We start from the raw sequence: 27,142 nt of genomic DNA on the forward strand, positions 1-27,142 counted from the left end.
ATCTCCTCTTACTGCTCTATGTCCATAGAATGCATGAGAGCCTCCTGTAAAATGTCCTCATTCCTCTTCATTGACTATCGTTTTTAGGCCTTGATATCTGTGAAGGTCCCTTTGGTAGACATTTTAGAAACTTTGTACTGGAGGTGCTGGTTTTACAAGTCGGCAGCCTTCATGGTGTGATACAGTGGCCCTGAGCTCAGAATGTAGAGGCAGGTAGACGTGGGTGCAGATCCCACTTGGGCAGCTCTGTGACCTTGGGTAAGTGACCTCGTATGGTTTTGCCTCCGTTTTCTCTTCTGAAAAGTGGAAGCAATCAGAATGCTCTCCTGGTAGCGTTGTTGTGTCACAGGGCACCCTTAATCCCTGGGTACCCCAGTGCCTGGCATACAGCACTCCACCAAAGGAAATTGCTGGTCCACCTTTATGCCCACGGCCGAAAAGAAGCTGGAAGTGCTCAGGCCAAACAGCATGCCCTAGTAGGCCGTTTGAATTCAAGTTTTGAGCATGCTTATTTGGTCTTCTCTGCATTCATGTCTTCACAGTTGAGGTGATGCACCCTCTCATAAGAATGGACCAATCTTTTGGTTTATTCTTGTAAAAATACACTGAGAGATTCCTAGCTGGAGCCTTGCTTTGGTCCATCAGAGTATCGCTTGCACCTGCTCAGGGATTGACTTTCAGAACTCTCCGCATTTTTGCTGAGAAACTGAAGCTGCCTCGCTGTGAACCCAGGGACCAAGGGCAGTATTTTTTTAAGGACTATTCTAGTCCTTATGAAAGAAATCTTCTGGCAGAGAGGATCCCATCCACATCAGTGTTGAAGTGCCTTACCCCATGGCTGTAAGCCTGGGTGCATATCACAATCTCATGTGGCAGTATGAGTTCTACTTTTATTAGCTTGCTTATTTATTTATTTGGTAGTGGCGGGGTATGGTGTGGAGGGTGGCCAGGGTAGGCGGGAAGTGATTCCATTTGGAAGAGTGGCCATTAGAAATATTCACTGCTGTTTCTATTTCTTTCTGATGTGTTGCCAAAGTACAGTTCGGGCAATAAAGTCTGAGCTAAAGGGAAATTTTACTTTTGAGCAATACTGCTGTTAAGCTAATACACATGAAGACAAGATGCATTAAAGCCACTCTTTGTTCCTTCAGAAAATTACCTGTAGGAATTATTTGGTAGGCTGTTCAAGCCAAGGTGAAATCTTTTCAAATGGGATGAGTACCCTTTCCAGGAACCTGTAATTCAGAAATGTTTCTGTGAATTTTCCCTAAAATTACCTCTTCTCTCTTCTTTTCCAAAAAGCCACCCATACGCTTTTTGTTAAGTGTAAGGAGAGGAAATTCTTTACCCTCGAGAAGATGTCTTAGTGAAGGTCCTGGATGTCAAGTTGAGACTGGAGAAGCTTTGGGGACAATGTAGAATAAAATGGCAAATAGTATGGACTTTGCTTATGGTCACGTTCTTTACCTTTCGACTTTCTGGTCACTCCACAAGCCCTGACCTCCATTTAGGCCTATGCTGACCTGCCCAATCACACGTTGTAATTCCTTCTGCTGCGTCCTCTCAGCATGCTTGTTCCTCTGCTTGGACCCTTCTCTTATGGGCTCATCAAATACTGTGGCAGTGAGCACTGACACTCGGAGGACATCTCCTCCTTCAAGGTCAAGAACCACTGGATCTGAAGACTCTTGCAGGCCATTTCTAGTCTTAACATTCTTGAGCCTGAGGGGGTCAGTGGCAAATTGATGCTCATCTTCAGAGAGTGATTAGTTTTTATCATTAAAAAAATTAGTTGGGTTGAATATGTTGTATGCTTGCAATCTAAATTTGCTTCTAGATTGGACTAATTTTGCTTTTGACATTGGCTCTCCGTCCTCCTCTGTTAATGTCTTTACTTTGTTTCTTTGTTTTCTACATGATTGTTTCCTGTTGTCACACATGTGTGTTTATGTCTGGTCTTCCCAATGGGATAACAAAAACTTCCAAGTGGAGGGCCCGTGGATCTGTTTGATTGCTTTAAGTCAACAACATCCTGAGAACATCAGCTCTGTGCTAGGAAGTAGAGATGCAGTGAGATGAATAAGACCCTTCCCTCAGAGCAGTTTAACAGCTTCAGTTGGGGAGTCAGGCTAAGAGAAAAATACAGTTGTGGTACAAAGAGAACCTTCATTCTCCCTAATTCTCTCTCTTTTTTTTTTCTTAAAGATTTTATTTATTTATTTGAAAGAGAGAGAGAGCACAAGTAGGCAGAGCGGCAGGCAGAGGGAAAAGGAGAAGCAGGCTACCACCGAGCAGGGAGCCCGACGTGGTGCTCGATCCCAGGACCCTGGGACCATGACCTGAGCTGAAGGCAGACGCTTAACGACTGAGCCACCCAGGCGCCCCTCTCCCTTTTTTAAAGATTTTATTTATTTATTTGAGAGAGAGAGAGAGCACAAAGGGAGAAGCAGAATCCCCGCTGAGCAGAGAGCCCCTGGGATCATGACCTGGGCTGAAGGCAGACGCTTAACCGACTGAGCCACCCAGGTGCCCCTCATTCTTTAATTCTTAAGTACAAAGTTAAGTACAATAAAGGCTAAAAAAAAATGATTGCCAACTGATGGAGTAAAAATATTCTGAATGGAAAAAAGTCTTTTTGGTGTTGCCCTCAAATCAATCAGTATTCTAGGTAATGTAGGGTCCCAGAATAGATTTTGGTAAATTCACCGAAAAGCCCCTTGAATATGTGATTCAGCTTTTAGGGCAACAGGCAGTGATTCTGGGATGTAGCAAAAGTGAAAAGCAACAATTAAAACAACCCTCATAATATGAGGTCCTATATGTAGGTTCAAGAAAGAAGGAAGGCATATTTTGGCAAAATAGGAGGGTTGGAGGCCAACAGTGATTCTAGACAGATCACTGATGGAGGGGCGGGCCGCAGAGGCTGGGAGGCCAAGGAGGTAAACGGAGAGTACCAAATTAAAGAAATCCAAACCCACCGCATCTGTGTGTCACCATTTAAAGGCAGCTGACTTGCCTAAAGGAGAATGAAGGCAGGGTCTGCAGGGTAGGGCTGCAGAAGCATAGCTTTCTGTGAAGAACCATAGCTCTGCTGAACTCATATGCATTTCCTTCACAGACAGGTGCTGGGACATGGGCTCTGGGCAGATGTCTTGTGCCTTAAAACCCCTGGGGCCTAAGCTTTCCAGAACAGTGGGCATAGGTCAGAGGAGTTAGGGGTCGTCATGGAGAGAAAGCTGCTGAGGAAGGCTTGTGCCAAAATGCCAGGCTTTCCCACTGCTTCGAGGGGAACGAAACCCTTCTTGCGGATGTGCTTTATTTAACCAAGTTTGACTCAGTCAAGAGCCCTCAGAGTTTCGTGGCACTTTGACCGGAGTGATGGAGAAGCCTGGCCTGGATGTGCATCTTCCAGCTGTGCGCCCTGGCCGCCGCTTTCTCTCTCCTTCCTAACCCTAGGTTGGTCTCTGCAGCTGATGGCTCCAGGCCTGGTGTGGGCAATATCCTGCGGGAGGCATGTGGAAATCACCAGTAGGGGGCAGCCCAACATGCTCCTTAATCTGCTGGTTCCTGTCCAGGGCTCTGGGGCTGGGAGCAGAAGGCTGTCAGAATGCTTTTTCGGTGGTCCAGGGAACCATGAACTTGAGCCCAGGGGTGTGAGACCACCTCCTAACCCCAAAGCCCTGGGGTCCGGCCTCCCTGCAGTCACTTCACTTGTGTGCCTTTCTCTGTCTCTTTTTCCCTTCCTCGCTCCCTCCCTCCCTTCCTCCCTCCCTGCCTCCCTTTTTTCCTTCTTTCCTTCCCCCCTTTTCTTTTTTCTTCCAAAGTTTAAAAATTTCAAAAAAACACAACATAAAAATACTTCATGTACTTATATTCTGAACTAGCATGCTAGTATTTTTGTCTTTTTTTGTTACAAGTCTTTTTTAATAAGAGAAATTGTTTTCTAGTTTAATAAGATAGTTTAAGTTTCTTTATCCCAGACCCAACCTCCTTTCCCCAGGTGGCCTTCCTGCGGTCTTCTTTTTATGCTTTACAAATATCCTGGACTGTGAACATTATGCGGTGTTGTTTTCTGTGTATTTTTAAAAGTTCACATAAATTGTTATGTATATGTGTACATATCAGCGTGCGATTTTGCTTATATAGCCTTCTCAGCGTGAAGATCTCTTCCTATTCACATACAAAGATCTGGTTTAATTTAGCTTTAAACCTTATTTTTTCTGTTTCTTTAAAAAAAATTTTAAATTTTAATTCCAGTGTCATTAACATACAATGTAATATTGATTTCAAGCGTACAACATAGTAGTTCAACATTTCCATGCATTAGCCATGCTGATCGTGACAGGTGAATTCCTTAATCCCCATCACCTATTTCCCTCATCCCCCTCCCACCTCCCCTCTGGTTGTTTTCTGTTTCTTTTTTTTTTTAAGTTTTTTTTATTTATTTAACTAATCTCTACACCCATCATGGGGCTTGAACTCACAACCCCGAGAGCAAGAGTTGCATGCTCTTCCAACTGAGCCAGCCAGGCGCCCCCTCTGTTTCTTAATCGATGGACACTTGGGTTGTTTCTGACTTCGAATTCTGACTGTATTACAGTGAATATTATTGTATATGTCTCTGTGTGTACACATGTAAGATTTTTCTCGGGTAAATATCTGGAAATGGGATTATTGGGTTGTAAAGTGTGCTGATGTATCATTTGCCAGGATAAACTGCTCGTCAAAGTGATTGTACTAATTTACATTCCCTCCAACAATGTAAGAGAAATCCCCCACATCCTTGCAAATACTTTGTATTGTCAGACTTTAAACATGTTGTCCATCTAGTGGGAGAGGGGTGGTATGTCCTTGTTTTAATTTGCACTTCAGAGTTCTTGTGGGGTGAGCAGTTTTTCATCTGTTTCTTGGCCACTGAGGTTTCCCTTCTGTGAATTGTCTGTTATTACCTGTACTAGTTTCCATTCTAACCCTGTGATTCCTCACTTCATGGTAGCTCAGGAAAGTTTCTTGGGGGTGGGGGTAGAATCGATGAACAGTTTATAGCCAGCAGCTGTGTTGCGAGTATGTCTGCAGATGGTAACTTACGAAGGGCAGTTCTTGGCATCTGGAGGGCACTTGCCTGTCTTTTAATCCAGCTCTTCTGTTCGTTTTTCCATGCTGACTAGGAGAAATATTCATGATTTATCCAGGGCATTCCTGCCTCCACAGTGGAAAAATATTCTCTAGTGACCATTTTTCATAATTTCACATGGTTCTTTTGATGGTTTTCAGCACAATCTCCTGTCTGGTCTTAAATCCAAGAACTGTTATGCTTTGCCTAACATCTGACATATTTTCATCTTGTGAACACTGTGAATTTACCACCGATGAAATTTATCTCCTTTTCCTTCTTTTCTAGGGTCTCGGTGACTGGAAGGCTTAAAATTAAGCCTGTTACCCTTTATCTCTTCCCCCTTTTTTTCTTCTATGTCCTTCATTCTAATTTGTGTTAGCTCATTGTATTTTATTGAATACAACTGGGGAGTTTATCAATTAAAAATCTGATGAAAAATGAAATAAAAAAACAAAGGCTGCCAAAAACTAAAAGAAAAGTTAAAGATAAATGCTTTGTGCCACAGCAGTTGACTAAGTACCTGTTGAATATCAGGCCCCTGTCATAGGCATGGAGGATACAGTGATGCTGTCACCAAGAGAGCTGAAAAACGCTTAGATGATTTCAGAACAGTGACAGACACCACGCTAGGGCTCAGCTATAAGGCAGGAACAGCCTTCTCTGGAAGTCCTGGCTGTGACTGCAAAGGAAACCTTGCCCATGCTATCTGCCCTTTTTGCTGCCAATTACATGAAAAAGGCATTAATATTTAGGGGGGTCTCTGGAATGAAGTTCTTATTGGGAGATAATTTAGAAGAGGGTGGTCACTATGGTCTCTATTGAAAATGTTAGTGGAATAATTTAATCTAAAGTGTGATGATTTAGAAACATTTCATAACAGATCTTGATGTTGAAAATTGTTTGAGCATTAGGCTGGAGTCTTAAAAGTGTTTCCTTCCAGTGTAGTAGAAGGAGAGCAGGGAATGAATCCTTCCTGTGCATCTATTAAGTGCCAGGCCCTGGATATCAGGGAGAACCAAGATCTTTGAACAGAAGATGCCCCCTTCTATCTTGGAGGTTGCTTTTTTTTTTTTTTTTATGAAATGGGTCCTTTGAAAATTATTTTTCTTTGGTGTGATTTTGCTTTCTCAGAGCATTTCCTTATTTTACTTTATTTTTTAAATATTTTATTTATTTGACAGAGAGAGACAGCGAGAGAAGGAACACAAGCAAGGGGAGTGGGAGAGGGAGAAGCGGGCTTCCCACAGAGCAGGGAGCTGGATGTGGGGCTCGATCCCAGGACCCTGGGATCATGACCTGAACCAAAGGCAGACGCTTAACCGACTGAGCCACCCAGGCGCCCACCATGTGTATCTTGACATCTGTTTTTCCTTTTATGGATTGTGTAGAAGAAGGGACCTATAGATGCTGTATCTTCTCCCCCACTGGTTACTGTTTTTCATTTAACTCACAGTGGTAAGAGCAGGGCTACATATTTGTTTTCAGTGTCTTAATTGGGATATGTTACGTATCTTAAATTGTTTTCGAAAAAGAGAGGGGAAGACCCATCCTGACACAAGTTCTTATAGTGCCTTTGGAACTCCAGTTGTTGCCCATCCGTGGATGTCCATCCATCCATCTATCCATCTGTCCATCCACCCACCCACCCATCCACCCATCTATCTACCCTTTATCCTTTGAATACCTACCTTGTGCAAGGTACTTTGCTAGATGCTGTGGTGTTATTAAGAGTTATAGATCAGGATCCAGCTGTCTTCAAAGAGGTTATGACCTAAGAAAAATAGACAGCTACTCGAATAACTGTAGCACAAGAGTAGTCCATGGTGGTAGGTTTAATAGCTTTGGGTTTGTATTACTAGGGATTTTATTGGTTGGAAGTGACAGAAATTCAGATCAAACTTCCATTTAGTGACACAGAGATATCTGGATCCAAGGGCTCAAGTGGTATTTTTCAGGTCCTCTCTCTTATTATATCTCATAGGTCTTTTTTCTTCTGTGTGCTGACTTCATTGTTAGACAGTCTCTTTCCTCGTGGCAGAAAAACTTCTCATGGAGGCCCTGGGACTGTATAATCTTTCTACTAAGATCCCAGGGAAAGAGTCTCTCTCTGTCCCAGCATCATCTATTCAGTTTTAGGGAAAATTTTCATTGGTCTGGTTGAGGCCACATGAACATCTCTAAGCCAATCATCATGGCCGAGGGGATGGACTTCTGTCGCCACTTTCCTCCTGTACTTGAAGGTCTGGCAGGTGGGGAAGAGGAGGATTCCTGCAGAGGGTGCACTAGGACCATGTGGGCTTTGTGAATGTGGTTCCTGAAAGGAGATATTGGTAGTAGTGCTGACCAAGGCAGAAAAGGGGGATCCGGGGTCATGAAAAGAGGGAGTAGGAAGAAAGGAAGGGAGTGGGGGAGGGAGGGAGAGGGGAGGAGAATTGGCTTCAGTGTTTTAGGAGGTAAAAAGAAGGACTGACTGGTTGTCCTGGCGTGTAGGGAAAGATGTAATCTGTCTTGCATGTGATGATGCCAGCATCCCTGTGGCCGTCACCATAAGGAGGAAACGCTTTTGAGAGGTAGCGGATGCATTTCCAGGTTGTTTTCCCCTCTGTACACAGGGGATACCTTGAAAGGGAAGGCAGGCTGAATTTGTTAGTTGGAAGTGATAAAGGATTAAGAAAAAAAGGGAACTTGGTGAACCTGTCGTTGACCTTGAAACCTGCTCAATCATGGTTTCTTCTCAGTCACATTCAGTTTTCCTCCGTCTTCTGTATTTTAAGGAAACGGGTGGGGCTCGGGTGGGGCTCGGGTGGGTGGGGAGGGCTCCCCGCCCTGGTGAGGTAGGATGGATGCTACCCCTTCTTTTCGCGTACTGTCTGCATTCTGAGTGACTGGTTTTCACTCTCTGCGCTTTTTGCAGCTACATTGCCAATCAGAAAAGGTTGGAAATCATCAACGAAGATGACGTTGAAGCTTATGCAGGACTGAAAAATCTGTAAGTACTCCGGACTGGCGTACCTTATCTCAGAACTTTTTCTTATGCTCTGTTATAGTCAAGCAGGCATTAACCAGTTCGTTCTAATGTACGTGCAATTATGTATTTTCTTAGGACAATCGTGGATTCTGGATTAAAATTTGTGGCTCATAAAGCGTTTCTGAAAAACAGCAATTTACAGCACATGTAAGTAAAGTTTGATTCTTTTGCTTCCCGGGACCCAATGTATTCAATATTTTTCCTCTCTCTTTTCCAAGACTCAACCTCCTTTTTTTTTTTTTTTTTAAAGTTAGCATAGATGTGACAATAGCTTAGAAATATTAGCTTTGATATTTGAATAGCTTCAGAGGGGTACTTAGAACAGCCTGTGTATTCCCTTTCATGGATTTCTGGGCCATTTCCATCTTGGATGGAGCAGTAGTCCAACAGCAGAGTCTGATGTGAAAACTATGTCCTGATACACAGTCCTTGATTCTTTTCCTTGGAATCATGACATGTTCCCTGGAAGACATCAAACTAGTGGAATTGAAAGAAACTGACTTGGCCTTGGCCTTTTTAGGGAACTAAAAATTACCAATGCTCCCCTCGCCCCTGTAGATCCTCTTTTGAAAGTTCATTTTCTCAAAGCTACCTGTCGTGGTTGATAAAAGTGGGGAAAAATCAATCATGGGACCCGCCGAAGGTTCAGACGATTATAAAATAGCAAGTGTTTGCACTGAAGTCACATTGATGCTTTGTCAACTGAAGTCAGCTGGAAATATGGACAGTGGGATCCCTCAGGGTGTTTGCTGCTAGGTCCTGTCAGATGATGGCCTGTCGTCCAAAAGGTATGGCCTTCCTGGGAGGTTTCTTCATTCAACAGAGGCTCACCTGCCCCTCAGCTCAGATTGGTGTTCCTTAAGCCCTAGAGTGTTCAGTGGAGGCATGTTGCCTGCATTCGTTGGCCTTTGGGTACTTTGCAAATTCTCTGTAATCATGCTTTGTGTCCCCTCATCTACAGTTTACCTGTAGGACTCTCTCTTGCATTATCTCACTTGAATTTTCCAACAATTGGCAGGGAAGATCTTTTTGGTTCCCATTTCAGGGACATAAAACCAGACGGAGGAAGTTCGAAGATTTGCTCAGGTCCAAAAATGGAGAGTGACAAGAGTTATGACTCCAGGGCCCACCCCTGGCCAAGCTCTTACAATAAGAGCACGGGAAATAAAATCTATGCCATCCATATAATTAGAGAACCAGCCCTTCTTATAGTATTTGTCCTCTTTCTTTTCTTGGGGAGAACAGCTCCCCAGAGGATTTCCATGCCAGTTATAAAAGAAAATCATTCTCTCGGAGCAGGTCACCTGGACACTGTATGGAGATTTGTTGATTTTATGAAAAGCCTTTTTTTTTTTTTGCTAAAGCCAGTTTTGTGACTTCGTATTTTATAGGTGGCATTAATGATGAAGTCTATTTAAAAATAATGTCTGTAGAATGAAGATACAAAACATTCAGCAAAAATGTGATAAAACTCCATGGAACTGGATTAACACATTTCATTTAAATGCTTCTCTGGCATCATCTCTTTGGTTGGCTTGCCTACACAATCTGATGTCTGTGTAGGTCTTGAGGTCATGAACAAGAGAGAAGTTGGAGATGAAAAAAGTCAAAATGCTCTAAGGCCATCGCTTAAATGTAATTAATGACCTCAGTGGCTAAGTTCTGGTATTTTCATTACAGCTAACATTCTACCTGAGTTACTCTCCCGACCCCATTTTATTGGCTCTTTTACCCCATCACTTCCCCTAAAGATGTGTTGTGTACAGTGGGGTATGGTTGATTGTTGTTTTAGTAATTAATGTATTTATTTATAAGGGGACTTATTCATAAAGGGCTTACTCGACCTCGTCATACTTTCCCTTCCTGCCTGTTGCATGCCATTTATAGGAAAACCAAAGCCACCTGGTGTATCTTTTCAGGGTGATATATGATAGAATAATTTTACCAGCATTCTATGTGCTGTCAACAACTTATATAAAACCAACTATCTATCCCTGTCTCCCAAAGAGGCATCATTTGAGAGTGGAAAACCAAAGAGATGGACATATCTTAGAGAGTTTCTTTAAAAGGCAGTAGCCGGGAAACCAGGTCATTGGTCAAGCAGCAAAAACTCTGTTGACATTTGTAGGCATGATCAAATATTAAGACAAAACAAAGTTAGACGATATTTAGCAGCCATAAGGCCAGTAAGCTTCATATACAGTGTTCATGGGTGAAAGAGGCTCCTAATCACCAGAATTAAATTAAATTAAGCAGTTGGCTTTGAGAATGGCAGGGAGAGAGGAGGGAGCAAATCAGGTGTCTGCCTTTGCAGACCTGAGTCCCAACCTCTGCTAATGACTGAGGACTTGGGCACTGGCTTGTTTTTCCTGATTTTCTGCAGTTACCTCGGATATTGACACTGTGGATACCAGGGAGCGGAAAAAGAAATGTACATTAGAAGCTGTTTCTTTTTACTCCGGGGGACACTGATTATCTCTGAGTCTCCCCAAAAATATAACAATGTGCTCAAGAGCAATCTATTTCACTTCGGGTTTTAGGGAGATTTGGATTGGATCCTGCCTCACCGCCCCTCCTTCTGCCCTGGGCATATTCAACATCACGTGGGGCCTGTCCATCGCCCCTGTGGCTGGTCATTGAGTTTATTTCTTGGTACCTTTAATTCCTCCCCAGCGTCTGAGAACCCAGGGGTTGTGAGGAAAGCCAGTGTTCATATTTTCCAGGGGCTTTGCCGAGGTGCTAATTAGTTCCTTTGCAGAGTTCTGTCATCAAACAGTAAGAGGATTGTTGATTTTTCTTCCTCCCCTCCCCCTCTTTTTTGGCTTTTGGCCCCAATAATAAGTATGGTTCATAAAACTCATCTTGTTCTTTGGCGTGTGACCCCACTCGGGGCTGTGCGCTGGCAGCCCGACAGGACCAGCGGCTGCTGGTGCCGGCCCGGGGCTTCATCGCTGACCAAGACCTTGACCAAGAGTGTCTTCTTTCTTTGCCCCCTCTCTCCTGGTTCTTCTCAGGAGGAAGAGTCCTGGTTTTGTTTGTGTTTCCTTCAGAGGGTGGGGGTTTCTGAAGATGCCTGGAGAACACGGGCAGACTGACTTTTCAATGTGTGATACTCCAATGAAGCTCATTCTTAATTCACGTTCCGAAAGGAAAGAGAAAAGATGTATGTGGGCACATTTTACAACTTCCCGGGGGATTATTTTTTTCATGTGGGTGAGCACTTTATGCTCAGTGTAAAGACAGAAGAAGTAAGCGTCAAAGGAAGAGAGAACCTTTGTGTAGGTAGGGGTTTGGGTGAGTGGAACTCTCCATATAGAAGGAGGCGAGGACACACGCAGTCTCGAATCGGGGGGCCCTGGAGCAGCATTTTCACGTGACCAGCCTCGAATCGAACATTAGCTCCTGGGCCCCTCTTTGAGGGGTGACTGGTCAGACAGAGCGGGATGTCTGAGCAACCCGTGAGTTTGTTGGGCTGACTCAGCAGACTAGCCTCGGGGAAGGGGCCGGGACTCCTGTGACCCTCAGGTGTGCAATTTTTCCCTCCCTGCTAGCACTTGCGTTTCCAAGCAGGAAACAGATCCTAAAAGGCTCATTGCAATTTGTTGAGGGCTTGGCTGTTTTTGTCCAAGTTGATGTTTGTTTTACATTCCTGCTGGTTATTAAACACATGTCTGGAGGCCCAAGCATTGGACACTTTTTGAATAAATTCAACCAGTAAACACATTCACGGAACAAGTCAGCTGCCGGGATTATGGCTCTGAATTTTCCAACTCAGGGCCTCATGGCCCTGATCATCAGACATGGAAACTCCTGCCCATTGAATAAAACTAAGTATTCAGAACACATCAGTAGATTCATTAGTATTTTTTCAATCACAAATATGACTTGGTTTCATTGACTTTTCACTGTCTGGTTGGTCCAGATCTTTTTTCTTTTTTAAGATTTTATTTATTTACTTGACAGAGATAACGAGCAGGGGGGAGTGGGAGTGGGAGAGGGAGAAGCAGACTCCCCGCTGAGCAGGGAGCCTGAGGCAGGACTTGATCCCAGGACCCTGAGATCATGGCCTGAGCTGAAGGCAGATGCTTAACTGGCTGAGCCACCCAGGCGCCACAAAGCCACTGGTTGGTCCAGATCTTAAAATGATACGTTGCTAGGATAGTTTCACATGAAATCTGACATATTCCTTGTTTTCTGATATTTTGTTGTTCTTGTCCTCATCATGGGAATTATCTGGTTATTTAGAAGTCATATATAAACAATGCCCACCGGAGTTATCAATCAGTGGGTGTATTCTTTCCTACAACGATGTGTTAAATTCAGTTTATATTCAGAGTTTTATGTGTCATGTGATTTCAAAATATTCATAATGCTGTTTAGTTTTAAAGCATCTTTTTCCCTAGTGAGACTTATGATTTTAAATTAGATTAATTCTTCCTATTAATTGTTCGGAGGTCAGAGATCTCTAGGAGGTATATAACTTGCCTCTGAATCAGCATATGAAGAATAAACTCTTGGTTAAGAAAGAGATTAAAAATAGACATTTTGGAAATTATGCCTGCCCCTCCCCTTCCCTTATGACCAAGAATTTTAGGAGAGGCAGGAAAAACTAAGTTGTCATTCCAGATGGAAGAAAGAGACTGTGTCGAAGGAAGGCATGAACCATGATCAAATAAAATTATATTTTGAAAAAAAAGAATCTCTATTTGCATACTTTCTTCTTGAGATGTTACATTTTTAATTCACATTTAATGTTTTTGGTTTCTTTCAGCAATTTTACCCGAAATAAACTGATGAGCTTGTCTAGGAAACATTTTCGTCACCTTGACTTGTCTGAGCTGTAAGTAATGATTATTGTGTGGCATTCAGAGAAACAGTTTCAGAGGAAAGAGTAATTAAGTATTTTTTTTTTAAATGAGTGATGCTGCAGATCTATTTTTATATCAAAATTCTTAAAAAATGATTTCTCAGGTTTTGGCCACTTGTTTTTTTAATTCCCTCATAAAAACATGATTAAGTAATCAAAACCCAGAAATCTCAACAGTGAGGTATCATTTAGGATGAGTTTAAATGTGATTTGTTTTCTAAAGGAGGGAAAGCAGAAAAAGATGGAGGGGGGAGTTTTATGTTATAAGGGCAACATATCTCATAGCATTGGTGATGTCCAGGGCCTAATGGAAAGCAGAGCCAGTCAAGGAGGAAATAGCCATGGGCGGAACTCCCTGGTGCCCGCTGGTGCTTGGTGAACGTTGCCGGAGAGGTCGTTCTTCTCCCTCCCTGCCCATCCTTGTGAGATTTTCTTCTGGGTCTGCCACTGCACTCAGGATTTATCCTGATGCTCTAATTTCCTTTGCTGCAAAATGATAGGAAAAAGATGGCCATGTGTTAATGACTGATAGCCACCGTTTCCAGGCATGCTCCATTCTTGTGCTAACTGTTGACATTGCTATGGGTAAGTTGCCCAAAGAACCCCAAGGCAGAGGCTCAGTGTGTCAGAGGGGGGCCCAGATGGACAAGGCCCTTGAACACCAGGCTGTAGCTTTTGCTCACACTGTTTATATTGCCTGCGTTGAAGGGTCTCCCCCTGCTCGCAAGGAAAAGGTGCAGATAGGTCTTAATGAGGGTTGCCTGGTGCCGGGTGTTGGCGATGGGCAGTATTTTGGAATACACTCAATTCCCTGGGCTTGAAGTGCCCAGGAATGGGCACATAAACTTTAAGGAAGATATGAAACAGGGCGAGAGATGCCCAGTATGAACCTTTTGAGCATCACTGCGGAACATTTTCTTGACGAGTTGGAAATCAGAGTTCTGACTCCAAATCCACAGGCCTCTGATTTCTCCCAGCAGCAGATTTAATCAAATCACTCAGCAAATGTTAGTTGTGTGCCTGGTTGCGAATCAGACTCATGCACTGGGCCGTGGGGACGTAAGGAGGACACTCTCTGTGTTTCAGGATTCTGCTATCTAGTGGGAGAGCTAGAAGCCTAAACAAACGAGGGTCAGGTGCTGTAGCAATCACTGGAAGAGGGGGTTTGCCCATGAACTGAAGAAAGGAGCCAGCTACCTGCCGGTGTGTTGTGCTCATGTGAACATTGCTATAGTTACAGCCGAAGATCCTTTGCTTCTTTATCTCTTCTGTCGGTTCGGTCATGCCTTGGTTTTTGAGAGATTCTTTAGTTTTTCATGTACTTAGAATGCCAGGAAACCTCTTGCAGTAGTTGGAGTTGATGCACTGTGGATCTCTTCTGCCTTAGATTCTGTATCCAATAGCATCACATTCTATTTTGTTGTTGGAGGGATACTTGGAGGCGATCAAGCAGACACAAATTAAACGAGGCTGCCATGACCACATTTTCCCCAGAGAGACTCCTGGAAGAGTCTCCAGGGATCCCTGAGATTCTTCGAACCCAACCAGAAAACCACAGGAGTAAATGATGTTGCAAAGCCCAGGTTCTGTCCTCAAGGAAATCTTAAGTATTGTGGTTAATGTCGGGCAGAGCCTATGTAACGATTGTAAATGGCCTCATTTAAAGGCTCATTACCATAAATGGAATTCATCTTAAATAGGCCACTGAGTATTATAAATAAGCATTTAAAGATTTTTTTTCTTGTGGTTTTTATTTTCCTCTTGACTACTTCCTCTGTTACCAGTTGCAGGCCACGGGAGTCCCGGCAGCTCAGCTGATGGGTGGCTTTCTCTTTGCAGACCCTCCTGCAGCGGGCTGAGGGGCTCCATCTGGAGCTCGCTTGCTCTTGCTCTCAGAAACCCTGAGCTTGGGTGTGTGTGTGTGAAGGAGGTCTCAGAGTTCCCTTCCAGGCTCTCTTGTGCACATTTACTCCAACTTTCTTGCAACGGTTCCGCTGAACAGTGGTCGCCCTGTGCAGAAAGCTGGTACCACCTTACTGGCCCTCACATTTCAGCCTTCACTTTGTATTTACGGTCTCATTGTAAAGTCAGATGAAATCACTCTGCTCCCTGCTGTGGATTGAGCTTATTAAATGATAACACTTGAATCTCTAGCCTGGTCAGAGATAAGTATGTTAGTGTTCCTGATAACTTAACTATTGGCATATTCACTGAAGATCTTAATTACTATATAATGGCTGTGATAAATTTGTTATGGCATCTGATTTTCCCCCATCCTATGAGACATCCTTTTCTAGGCTTTATTATAGTTCTGCCTATTCCTGTCTTGTTACCCCATTATTCTGAAAGGTCTTGCATCACTCTGCATCCTTTAGAGTCCATGGTGGTGTTTGCACCTAGCAGAAGATCAGTAAGTATTAGATAAATGAATGAATAAGTATTGTAAAGCTATAAAGGTAGGTATGACTTTCGAAGATTGCTGGCAGATAGAATTCATAATGTTGTAGTGCTTTGTAAACACTAGCATAGTTAACACTGGAAAAGAGAAGCCTGATCGGGTTTCATTTTTGTTCCGTGTAGGATCCTGGTGGGCAATCCATTTACATGCTCCTGTGACATTATGTGGATCAAGACTCTTCAGGAGACTAAATCCAGCCCAGAAACTCAGGATTTGTACTGCCTAAATGAAAACAGCAAGAATATTCCCCTGGCAAACCTGCAGATACCCAATTGTGGTAATTTACATTCGAATCAATGAATTCTATTTGCTATTAATTATTCTAATTGCCTTGGTGTAGTAGTGAGTCCGGGAGGATTATCACTACCCAGATTTTATATAGTATGCTGTTGAGGTCTCTGCTGAGCTGGGCAACGTTTGTGTGCAGTGCGGAGAAGTCAGCTGGGAGCAACTTTGCTGAATATTTTTTGCAAGTAGAATATTAATTCTGAATGGATGACTTTGAAGCCCATGGAGGAAAAGTAGGCTGTTTATTCCATTGTTTTCTTTGTGCATTTGCCTGGTCATGCATTCCTCTATCCATTTATCTATCCATCCGAAAACTATGTGCCAAGAGTGTGATACTTCGTTGGCCATGTATATATGTGGTTGGCACCCGGAAAATGGAGAGGGAAAGATCTTGTGGTGGTCAAGTGTCCTCAACAGTACAAAAAAAATGCAGTTTGATCCAGCACATTCCTTTCAACTTGTCTTGCTACCAGAGGGCTGTGTCTCTTGATGGGGCACCATGAATATGCCCTTATACATGCTTTTCCGTGTTTGGGTTTCCAGGCCCCTCCTCAGCCTTGCCCCCACTCCTTCTCAGCATTTGCACCTCCAGAGTTATACAAAGTCCCATCTCTCTGAGAGCCACTGCGTTTACAGGGAACGAAAACCCGGGTGTTCTGGTTCAGAATTTACTGCTCAGGGCATCTGTGATGTGCCTTGGCAATCCCCACCTAGGCTGTAGTCAACCAGCTAATCAGCTCGCAGTTATATTTGATCTTCTGGCCTCGTGGCTGGTGACATAGCAGAAGGCTTCTCGTCTGTGAGGAGTCTGTCTATGAACCACAAACATTCGGATTCTTTGTTCTCAGAAGACCCTATTGTTTGAGGTCAGTTTTTCTTGAAGGAAAATAGAGCTGCTGCTCATTTTTAATGAGAATGTCATAAAAAGAAAGATAAATATTTGCTTTTTACCCTGAAGGGGCTCATGAGAGAGCAGTTAGTCTTCCCACAGATTTCTCTGTCCTCGAGCCCTATGGCTTCCTAACAGGGGAATCAGGCTTTGTTCTCTTGCCAACTTCTCTCAGCTTTGCTAGCCAACACTTAAAAAAAAACAAAACAAAAAACCCAGCTTTTAATATATATCATTTCCTGATTGATAAGAGGGCGACTGTGCTCTGTTCTGGTATAAATTTGCACCACTGAGAGAAATCACCTAGAGGGACAAGAAATTCAGTGTTGAGTCACCAGGCCTTTTGACCAGCTTCCCAAGTCCATGGTGTTGTGACCATATTGGTTCAGCAACCACTGAGAGGAAGAGAGAGAGAGAGCATCAAGCTCTTGCTCTTATTCCACGAACGGCCCCGTAAGATAGACATCTGTGTTGCCCTTGCCTGAAACCGATTTTCCTTCTTTTTTTTTTTTTTAATTTTAATTTTTGGCCATGTTATCTTGACAGCTTTCAGTGATGCGCCCCACCTAATGTGTTGTTGTGAGACCATTGCAGCTGGGGAGGGAAAGAGTGGGAGGGAACTGGTCCTCATTTTTCCTGATGAATTTGTCAGTTTTCAGTAATTTTTTGTTGGCTACAAATTAGTCAGTGAATCTTGTGAATGAGGGAACTTGAGGAATTCACTGTCCTGATTCAGACAGAATGTGTTTGAGTGCTCCATGGGGATGGTTAGGTTCATGGTAACATTCACAATTGGTTTCAGTGTAGATGATGCTTTTCAAAAAGCAACATTGTAAAAAAGGTGAATGGATAGACTTACTTCTCTGCCACTTTTGTACTCTTAAACTGTTATGTTGTTTGTCTGTTAATTTTTTTCTTTCCAAGTGTTTTTAACTTATTTGTAATTGCACAAGTAATGTTGATACATTTTGTGGTTAAAAAGAACCTCCTGTATTACACATAAAGTTTGTGTTTCTCTTGTTTGTAACCATTTCAGGTTAGTGGTTACGGATCTATAATATTCTTTTTCATCAGTGCATGGTATTCTTGGTAGACTCTATCTTAATTACATTAAAATTTCCACATTGATGGGCATTTAGCTTATTTCCCATTTTTCGCCACTCCAGAAATGTTTTGACAAGCATCTTTTCATGTGCTCTTTGTACCTGTGTACAGATGAAAAGGTTTTCCTAGAGTACATAGCAGGAAGCGGAATTTTGGCTGATATGGTTTGCGCATTAAAAAAACAGCTGTTCCAATTTATAGCCACTTCAGCAAAGCATATCTTAATATTAGCACACTTCTTATTTGTTTATTTTTCTAAAAAATGGTGGGTCATTGCTTTTTGGTTTGCCTTTTCCTGATGACTGTTGGGTATCTTCTGTGTTTATAGGACATTGTGTTTATTCTTTGGTGGATTGCCTATTTATAACCTTTCTCTATTTTTCTATAGTGTTTTCCTTTTCCATTTCTAGTGTCTTTTTATTTAATTCTTTAAAAATTTTATTTTATTATGTTACATTAGTCACCATACAGTACATCATTTAATTTTTTCTTAACTTGTTTGAAGGTTATAAATTGTTTCTTTGTTTTTGGAAATATGCCCAAATATTCACCACCCATATTAAAACATATTTTTCTTGTAAGTGTCTAGAGATAGCTCCAACAAGACAGGAAAAAGTAGTCTTATTTCTTTTTACTTTCTCCTCCCGTCTTCAGATTATTGTCAACTAGGATTTTGTTTGTAGATTGTTACTTGATGGTTTTGAAGATTTACTGTTTCTTTGTATATATCATTAACTTTTGTATCCTACTGCCTTTTGGAGTGGATTTTCTTTTTGCTGGTGTGTATCCTCTAATATTTCTTTCAGAGAAACTAAAAAACATAAAATCTTTAAGTTCTTGCCTGGTGGAAAATCAGACTGTATTTGTTCTTCTCAGTGGAATTGGCTGAGTATGCATTTCTAGACTCGAACAAATTCCTTTTAGACCTCTGAAGGTATTGTATTACATTTTTCCTTGTATTCAGTGTCGCTGATGAGAAGCTTGAGGCCAGTCTTATGCTTGCTTCTTGACAGGGAACCTATGCTTTTCTTTTCCTTCTAGAAGCTTTGAAGATTTTCTCCTTTTCCGCATTATTCTAAAATTTTTACTGCAACGTAACTAGGTGTGTGTGTGTGTGTGTGTGTGTGTGTGTGTGTGTGTGTGTGTGTGTGTTTTAAAAAAATTCATTGTTTGACATGCAGCCTACTCTTTCAGTATGGGGGGTTTTGTCTGCAGTTCTGGGAGAGTTTTCTAATTTATGCAGATGGTTATTTACACTTAAGGGCTCTACCCTCCGTACCCCTCAGCCTCAGTACCACTTTCCATCTGCTTGTCCTTTTGCACTGTATTATGGGGAAATGGGTTGACTCACTCCTTTGGCCTTCAGCTGTTTCTCCAGATATTGAATTTTTCCCTTTCAACACTCAGTTTCTAATTTCTGCAATCTTGAGTGATTTTTTTTTTTAATAACAGAAACACCCTTTCCTGTGTTGGGGTTCACCATATCTCTAGGGTGTCACCAGCACCTAGCAGTACTGATTTTTTTCTGGTAAAGTTCCTGCACTCATTGCTTCTTGTTGGATGCTGCGTCCGCAGTGAGTGGATAGGGACAGGATGTGAAAAGGCTATTTCTCTTGTTGTGTTTACTTATTTTCTGAACCAGTGGCCCCATGGCTCAGCCAAGGTGGGGCTCCACTCTGTCCTGCAGTCTACCCCTTCAGTCTGGGGTCAGCCTAGAGCCTCCCTATTTTGTGCACTGAATACTTATGTGTCCCTTTGGGGCTGTGTTGATTTTCTTTCATCCCACTCTCTCACTTTCTCTTGTTCAGGGGTTTCTCAGGGTGTCTTATCCACTAGCAGTATGTTTTCTCATTTTCCAGCATGGTTCTGGAGTTTTAAAAAATTTTGCATAATAATTATTTTGGGGATTTGAGATCAGAAGGGGGGAAACTTCAGTTTAGAGCTTATTCTTATATTACTTCATCACAGTTTCCCATTTTAGGCTCTTTAAAGAGAAGTTAGGCAAATTGAGCAGTAGATTTATACCAGGTGTTTGGATTTAAATTGTTTCTGAAAGTCCTTACTAAAGAAATTGGATAATATGCTACTGTCTTCAAATTAGATATCTTGTTTAGAGCATGGATTTGTGGTTGGTTGGCTTTTCTTTTAGGTCTTGCCCTCTGTAGACTTCTAAAATAAAATATGTTGTGTTTAATTACATCACAGATTCATGGAGCTCATCTTCACTTTTTTTTTTTTTTGGATGCAACTTGTTAGCTAAGTGTATGAGTAACTCATAAGAGTACTGTATGGTCTTGTGTGTTTGTTTTGTCATTGTAAGCCAACGGTTTGCCAATAACTATGGCTACTGAGTTAATTTGCAACTGGTAACATTTTAATTTCAATAAGAAAGAGCTACTGAGATTTCATTCCTTTATTAGGTGGGCTTTCTTTAAAAACTTCCCCTTTTAGTATTGCACATGTAAGTATTATATTAACAAACTCTCTACATTTTATAAACAAAAATACATCCCCCATGGTGTCAATGTATCCCTCGAATGTAATAGGCATTTGATTAATGTTTGCTGAATTCATCAATTAATAAATGCATGAGCCATGCACATTATAGTAGTGATCAGTTTGGACTGGATTTTTTTTTTTAAGATTTTATGTATTTGAGAGCAAGTGAGCAAGCCCAAGCAGGGGGGAGGGGTAGAGCGAGAAGCAGACTCCCCATCAAGCGGAGAGCCTGATGTGGGACTCAATCCTGAGCTTAAGGCAGACACTTAACCGACTGAGCCACTCAGGCACCAGGTTGGACCAGATTTTTATATAATGGTGTAGATATTTCAGTTATGATAACTTAAAGATTTATATTATTCTAGCTAAATTATTCCATATATTAGCATTTTGTCGTTCCCGTTGAAATTTCTGTCATCATCCCATTTTGAAAGAGTCTCATGTTCCTTCTGCTCTTAGTGATTAAGTGAGTGTGGTTGGTGCAGCTGGGAAGTTTAATGGCCCTGTTACCATTTGCAGCCCGGTTAGAATGTTTCACAATATTTTTCTAGCAGCCCCTCCTGCCGTGAATTACTGTAAATTTATTCATGCTGGGAAACATGTTGTGGTCTGTTTCTCCACAAGGTCCTTTTTAACCTTAGAAAAACGTCATTAATTGCAATGCAACAAAACACATTCATCTAAAATTTCCACATTAATTGGAAGAAAAGGGTTGCTAGGCACACCGGTTCTGAAGAGAGAGATCGAATCACACAAGTTCTAAAGAAAGGTTATTTTGCCAAGGTTATTGTGCTGATTTAATATAAGAATGCACCTGCTACTTTGACTGATCTTCAGCATTTAGTTTTGTAGTACAGGCTTTTCAATCCTTTCCCCTCACTAAACGGGATTATTAGAGAACAGTATACTTTATACTTTAACTTTTTTATACTATAATTAGGATTTAAATCTCTGCAAGAGAGTTTCTTCAGGAAATGTTAATAGTGGATGAGATGCTCTGTTCTAAGTAGATGGCAAATATATGTAAGAAAGGCATATTCCTCTGGGTCCTATCAAAGCAATCCCTCAACCTATTTTACTAGTAACTGGTTACCATAGAACATGCTATTCCCACAGTGAATATAAGGTGGTAATTCACTTGATGCTTGAACTGTATGGCTACTATGTAAAACTCCCTTAGGGGTCTCATGAATTGAAATCAGTCCTGCCTTTGGTTTCCTTGTTATTTATAACAACAATTCCAATTTTCCACTTTCCCAACCTTCAAGCTTTCAGTGGAGAGATTCCTTAAGACACAACAACAAAATATTCTTTAGGATGGGAGAGGTCAGTTCACAGGTATCTAGGAGAAGAAGCCTGGTTCCTTGAGGTAAATTGGTTTTCCTAATTTCTTCCTAAGATGTACTTTTAAAAGGTTGTCATGCTGTGGTTTGTAATACATGTCTACTTAGCATATTTGTACATAGTCCTTCTTTGTTTCAAACCAGGAAACTAGACTGATAGCAATTCTGCTTTGTTAGTGCTTACAGAAGATTCAAAGGAAATGCTATGTCAGTATTCTAGAAGCTAGATTAATATAACACATTAATTTCTTACCACCTTAGCTGGATTGAGTTGTTGTTTCTTTTCTGAAAAACACATACAACGTCTAGTTTATTAGTTTGCTTTGCTTTTACTGGGGATCAGGTTCTGTCTCCTAAAATATAGCAAGCCACACAGTGGACCATTGTTTTCCTTTATCTTTTTAGGATGGCAAATAAAGCTGTTTTTTTCCTAACCTGTCAGCTGCTGACATGGTTTTTGTATTTAGAAGTTTCCTGGTTGCTGTCACTGTAATGACACAGCTCACACAAGCATAGAAGCACAGTTTCCAATTTGGGCTTGGAAAGTCACTTTGCTAATTTTCTGTCATTTTTGTAACTGGGCGTAAAGCAGCTACTTCTAAATAGGTCAGGCTCATTCTGGCTTCTTTCCAGGTAGTGAAATATATATGCTTTAAGAGACAGAGAAAGTGGAAGATGTGCCAAAAAGAGAGAATGTGAGAGGAGAGGAGAGAGTAGACAAAAATCATAATTTATTTGAATATTTTATGCACAGAATGATGATCGAACACAAAATGAACAGAGCTCAGGGATCACTAAAACAAGATGGGAAAGAACATTATCCCTACTTACAGGTGAAAAATAAAACCCAGACCTGACCCATTTCACTCACTGCAAAGCTGAGTTAATAACTCAAAGTGATAAGAGGTTAGTTTTCTTCAACCATTAGAAAGTGAGACACTGCCTACTTGATTTGCTTTTTATGTTTTTAGGAATAGGTCAACCAAATTCATTTTTACCTAATATCGTACTAAAAACGAGTGTTCCTTATCCCTTTGGAATGGTGATAAAGAAATGGAAAGAACCTGCATACTTTAAATTAGTGATCCTAAGACAGAGTCAATTGTCTGGAAGTATGCGCTCATGGAAGGGAGCAGAGGCAGGGCTGAGCCCAATAAAGGAGGCAGCCAGTCAATGTGTTGGTTGAGGCCATGGACAGAAAGATGAGGGTCAAGCCCAGCTCCCATTCATTAGTTATTCAGTTGTGGTACTTGATAAGCTTTAACTTCATCTGGAAATGGGGATCCTAATGACACTTACTTTCAAGAGTTTTTAGGATGCCAAATAAGCTAATATGGAGAATATTGCCGATAAGGTCTAGCACATATCAAGTACTCAATAAACATGAGCTATTAATGTTATTACTACCACTGATATGAATATGTAGCTTTAAATATATTTTACATCTAAATTTAAATATGTGTATCTTATATATTTTGTCAAATTACTTCAAATAAAAATAACAGAGCCACAACAAGAAGATACTACAGGGAAAGGGTGTAGTCAAAAAAGCTTGGGGAATATAAGATCCATGGAAGTGAACTGATTCCTTTAGAGCAGCACTTCTGGGAGCTTTTAATATGTGATGTGCATAGTGAACATCCAGAGTTACGGAAGTTCCTATAGGCTCTTATTTTTTTTAAGTATTAGATCCCCCCCCTCTTCCCCACCAAGTGTCTCAAGGAGTCTGATTTCCACAGAACACACTTTGGGGAGAGCTCTGTGGACGAGATGATAGCTCAAGCCCCTGCCGAGTTTAAGAATAATAGTCGTAGACAAAAAAAACCTAATGAGCGATTGGTCCGCAGGCTGGTATGTCCTTTCTGAACACATCCAGGACATCGACATAGAGGTGTCCGTCTGCCTGGGTGGCTGGTCACCTCTTATCTCCAGTGAGGTTTCTCAGAGTGCAGAGGAAGAACGCTCGGAAGCTTAAATCAGGATCCCATGACAATAGGGCTAGAAGCTCTTGGAAGCATTGCTGAGCTTTGCTCTGTACTTGTGCTGATTTCAAATCTTATTAAGCCAGGAAGTAGTGCCTGGCAAATGGTTTATCCTGCTTGGCTGTTCATGCATCCCATTTCATTTTTATTGTGCTAATTAAACCTCAAGTGATATTTCAAGTACAGATTGTTTTTTCCATTATTGAATCTTTGGCCAGCCTATTAATGCTTTAGAATTAACGTGAGTCAGATGCTTACTCATTTGTGGAAGACTTTACATCTAAAAGATCTAGACTTGGCCAATTTTGCACAGATTCCTTTGGAGAACTGCTGTGACAGGGTGATACAATTTGTCTATAAATAAGAGAGACTCATTCTTCCTTCACAAATAGACACGTAATTATTTTCTAAATGAACTAAACTCTTAGGTTGTAGATACATATTGGTATTTATGTTCTGTGCTAAAATGGATATATGCAGTCTGGGAAGGAAGTATAGTGTAGCAGTGAAGACCGCGAACTTTGGGTTCGAATCCTAGGTCTACAGGTATGTGGGCAATTTTGGAAGATGTATTAGACTTTTCCAGAACACACAGTCTTCCTTAATTAGATAAGGACAAACACTTAACTTTGTGATGGTTGTAAGGATTATATAAACCAATCATTTAAAGTCCTGGAAAAGAGTTTCTGGTTCAGTGAATGCCCAGTAAATAATACTACTATTAATGTAATTAAACACGCATTTTTTAGAATTGTTTATATAAATTTAGGCTTGATGAAAGAGACTACATTAAATTTTTTTAGGGAAATGGAGATTATGACATAGCATTCTCTATTGGGAATCTCTATTTTAACCTTTTTTTCTGCTCAGAATTTCCAAACTATTATATGAATTTATAGTAAGTAGGAAATTCATCCTATAGTTTGTATTCAGGGTGCCAAGAGGGGTGTCTCCAAGCTTTGTTGGTGGAGGAAGTCATACCTTGATGACAAGCACCAGGGCAGGCCCTGGCTCTGTGATCCCTCCAGAATCAGCAGATAAATCTCTAAGCACAAGAAAATGGGAGAGGAGTCAACAGGACACAAACGGTTGCAAGCTAGAAAGCAGACAGAGGAACAGAAACCGAGCTAATGGCTGAGAATGCTGATTACCAGGTTGGCAGAGGGCAAAGGCAAGAGGAAATTGGTTTGGGACGCAGGGCTGTTACCAGGCCCAGGAAGAAGCAGGTATGCAGGCAGCACCAAACCCAAGAGAGTGGGTCAAGTCCCTGATGGAGCAGTTAATCCCATTTTCATTCCATACATTCCAGGTGACTGCACCCCTCCCTCCTCAGCAGAAAACTGGAGGTTTATTCTCTAAAGAGGATCAAACCAATATTATGAGGAACTCCAGAAAGAGTTGAGGCTGTGAGAACCATAGAGAAAATGATGGATTTACATATGAATATCAATATTTCCATCCTTCTTCCTCTTCCGGGTAGGACATTGGAAGAGTATTATAATAATAATAATCGGACCACACCCTGTCCCAAAATGATCTGATGATATTGGCAAAAGGTGGTACCCAGAAAAGGCCAAGAATATTGCCCTACACCAAAAGCAACAGTTAAATGCACAATGCTTCTAGTACCTTGTTCTTAAAGATGTGTGAACGGCCGACGATACCCACTCTTTGAGAAAAGCTTACAATAAGAGAGACAAATACCAAACAAACAAAAAGATGACAAAAAACAAGTTGCCAGAAACAGTGTTGATATGGAGAGAAGAAAAATTCAAAAGAAATGATTAACAGCTCAAATAGATCAGGAGATGTTGCACCCAGGAGACAAAAACAGGGTGCTATACAAATAGAAGACCGTTCAGGAACAAAATAAGAGCCTTGGAAGCTAAAAACATGACAGATTGAAAACCTGCGAGTATGAAACTCAGAGTCTTAGGGAGCATTTTTGAAACCCTGTGTAAGGTAGAACAAGGCTTCCTATGGGTTGCTGACAGGAAGGGTTCTGAAGAGGCTCACCGGCCACTGAAAGCCAGGTCTGGTTGGGAAGTCCTCTGTGGATGGTGGGGACACCATGAGATGAACCCTGGAGAAATCTTGTTCCAGGCCGCTTTGGGTAATAAAGAAGAAAGGCTTTGTCAGTAAGGCCTGCATCATAGGAGAGTTCTGTGGAGACAGTGGGTCAGAGAGCGCTAGGTGGGTGTTTTAATTGCAATGTAATGTGTACTGAAGATGAATTGCCTTTTCTGACCTCTGGCTTACTCCTGAGTTAATGAGGTGTCGTAGGTCCTTGGGACACAGCTGTCGGGGTAAATGCAGCTCCGGGGCAGAGTTTCTGATACCCAGTGAGGGACAAGCTTGACAAGGCAGGACCTGACATATCTGCTGTTATGCTCTCTGGGATGCGCCTTCATGCAGAAAATACTGTGAGTCCCATGTGATTTAAGGCAGTGTAAACACCCAGTAGGTGTGATGGTTTAATGACGTGATAATGGCATCAATAAAGCTCTTGAAATGTGGAAGTATAGATCCACATGACTTTTTTTTATCATACTGGAAATTTTACAATAATCCATTTTTCCTATGATATTTAACTATGACTTATATAGCTTTGGAACATTCTAATATTGTGATGGTCCAGCTTCATGTGTGAAGAATGCTTTAAAACTGCATTTTCTTGGGGTGCCTGGTTGGCTTAGTCGGTTAAGCATCCCATACTTGGTTTGAGCTCGGGTCCTGATCTCAGGGTCTTAAGATCGAGCCCTGCGTTGGGCTCTGCACTGAGGGTGGAAAGTGCTTAAGAGTCTCTCTCTCCCTCTCCCTCTGCCCCCCCAAAACAAAAACAACCCAAAAAGCTACATTTTCTTCGGTAACCTATGTCAAAATCTAGGTCTGGTGGTGGGGTTATATTTATGAGTTACTTAATGTAAAAAGAGGATTTATGCAAAAAATGTAGATGCCTCTCACATTTTTGTTTTTGACTATAAAAAATGAAGGGGACAATGGGGAAATCAACAAGGTAAGGTGGTCTACAGAAACCTGTTTATGTGGAAAAAAACTGGATTAGCAACTGTAAAACCCTGAGAGAGATAGAGGACCTAGTTTTATAAATTAGTTTTTTTAAAGTAAAAAGTTATTCTGCAATAATATTTTTAAGAAACATGCAAAATTTGTTTTCAGCTCTTACAACCACACATTTTTGGTTCACATTAAATCTGTAAAGCTTACCAACCCAGCACTTTTTCAGATCAACATAAATCTGTCTCGGAAATTAAATCATTACTGATTCTAAAGCTTGAGGAGTTTCCAGTTTGTTGCGATTATTTTGATAATGAATCGAACTATTTGTATATGTCTCCACTTACTTTTCTTGTTCCACAGGTTTGCCATCAGCAAATTTGGCTGCACCCAACCTCACTGTGGAGGAGGGAAAGTCTATCACATTATCTTGTAGCGTTGCAGGCGATCCAGTTCCGAATTTGTACTGGGATGTCGGTAATCTGGTTTCAAAACATATGGTAAGGCTTTTGTTTGGCTCTGTGTTCCTAGAGAGACGAGAGTGTCTCAGAAC

General features: G+C 41.5%; 1 protein-coding gene across 7 annotated transcripts in view; it reads left to right on the top strand.

Annotated features, from left to right (window-relative positions):
• Positions 1-27,142, top strand: part of NTRK2 (neurotrophic receptor tyrosine kinase 2) — a 328,863-nt gene that overhangs the window by 20,880 nt on the left and 280,841 nt on the right. For all 7 annotated transcript variants that reach the window (XM_073880676.1, XM_073880674.1, XM_073880675.1 and 4 more), the window contains exons 5-9: positions 8,031-8,105; positions 8,220-8,291; positions 12,916-12,984; positions 15,592-15,746; positions 26,953-27,089. In XM_073880676.1, coding sequence (XP_073736777.1) covers positions 8,031-8,105; positions 8,220-8,291; positions 12,916-12,984; positions 15,592-15,746; positions 26,953-27,089 — 508 coding nt within the window. The remainder of the gene's footprint in view (positions 1-8,030; positions 8,106-8,219; positions 8,292-12,915; positions 12,985-15,591; positions 15,747-26,952; positions 27,090-27,142) is intronic.

The sequence above is a fragment of the Callorhinus ursinus genome, unplaced genomic scaffold, assembly GCF_003265705.2.
Source record: "Callorhinus ursinus isolate GAN/ISIS: 27379988/994484 unplaced genomic scaffold, GSC_fseal_2.0 scaffold39, whole genome shotgun sequence".
NCBI lineage: Eukaryota > Metazoa > Chordata > Mammalia > Carnivora > Otariidae > Callorhinus > Callorhinus ursinus.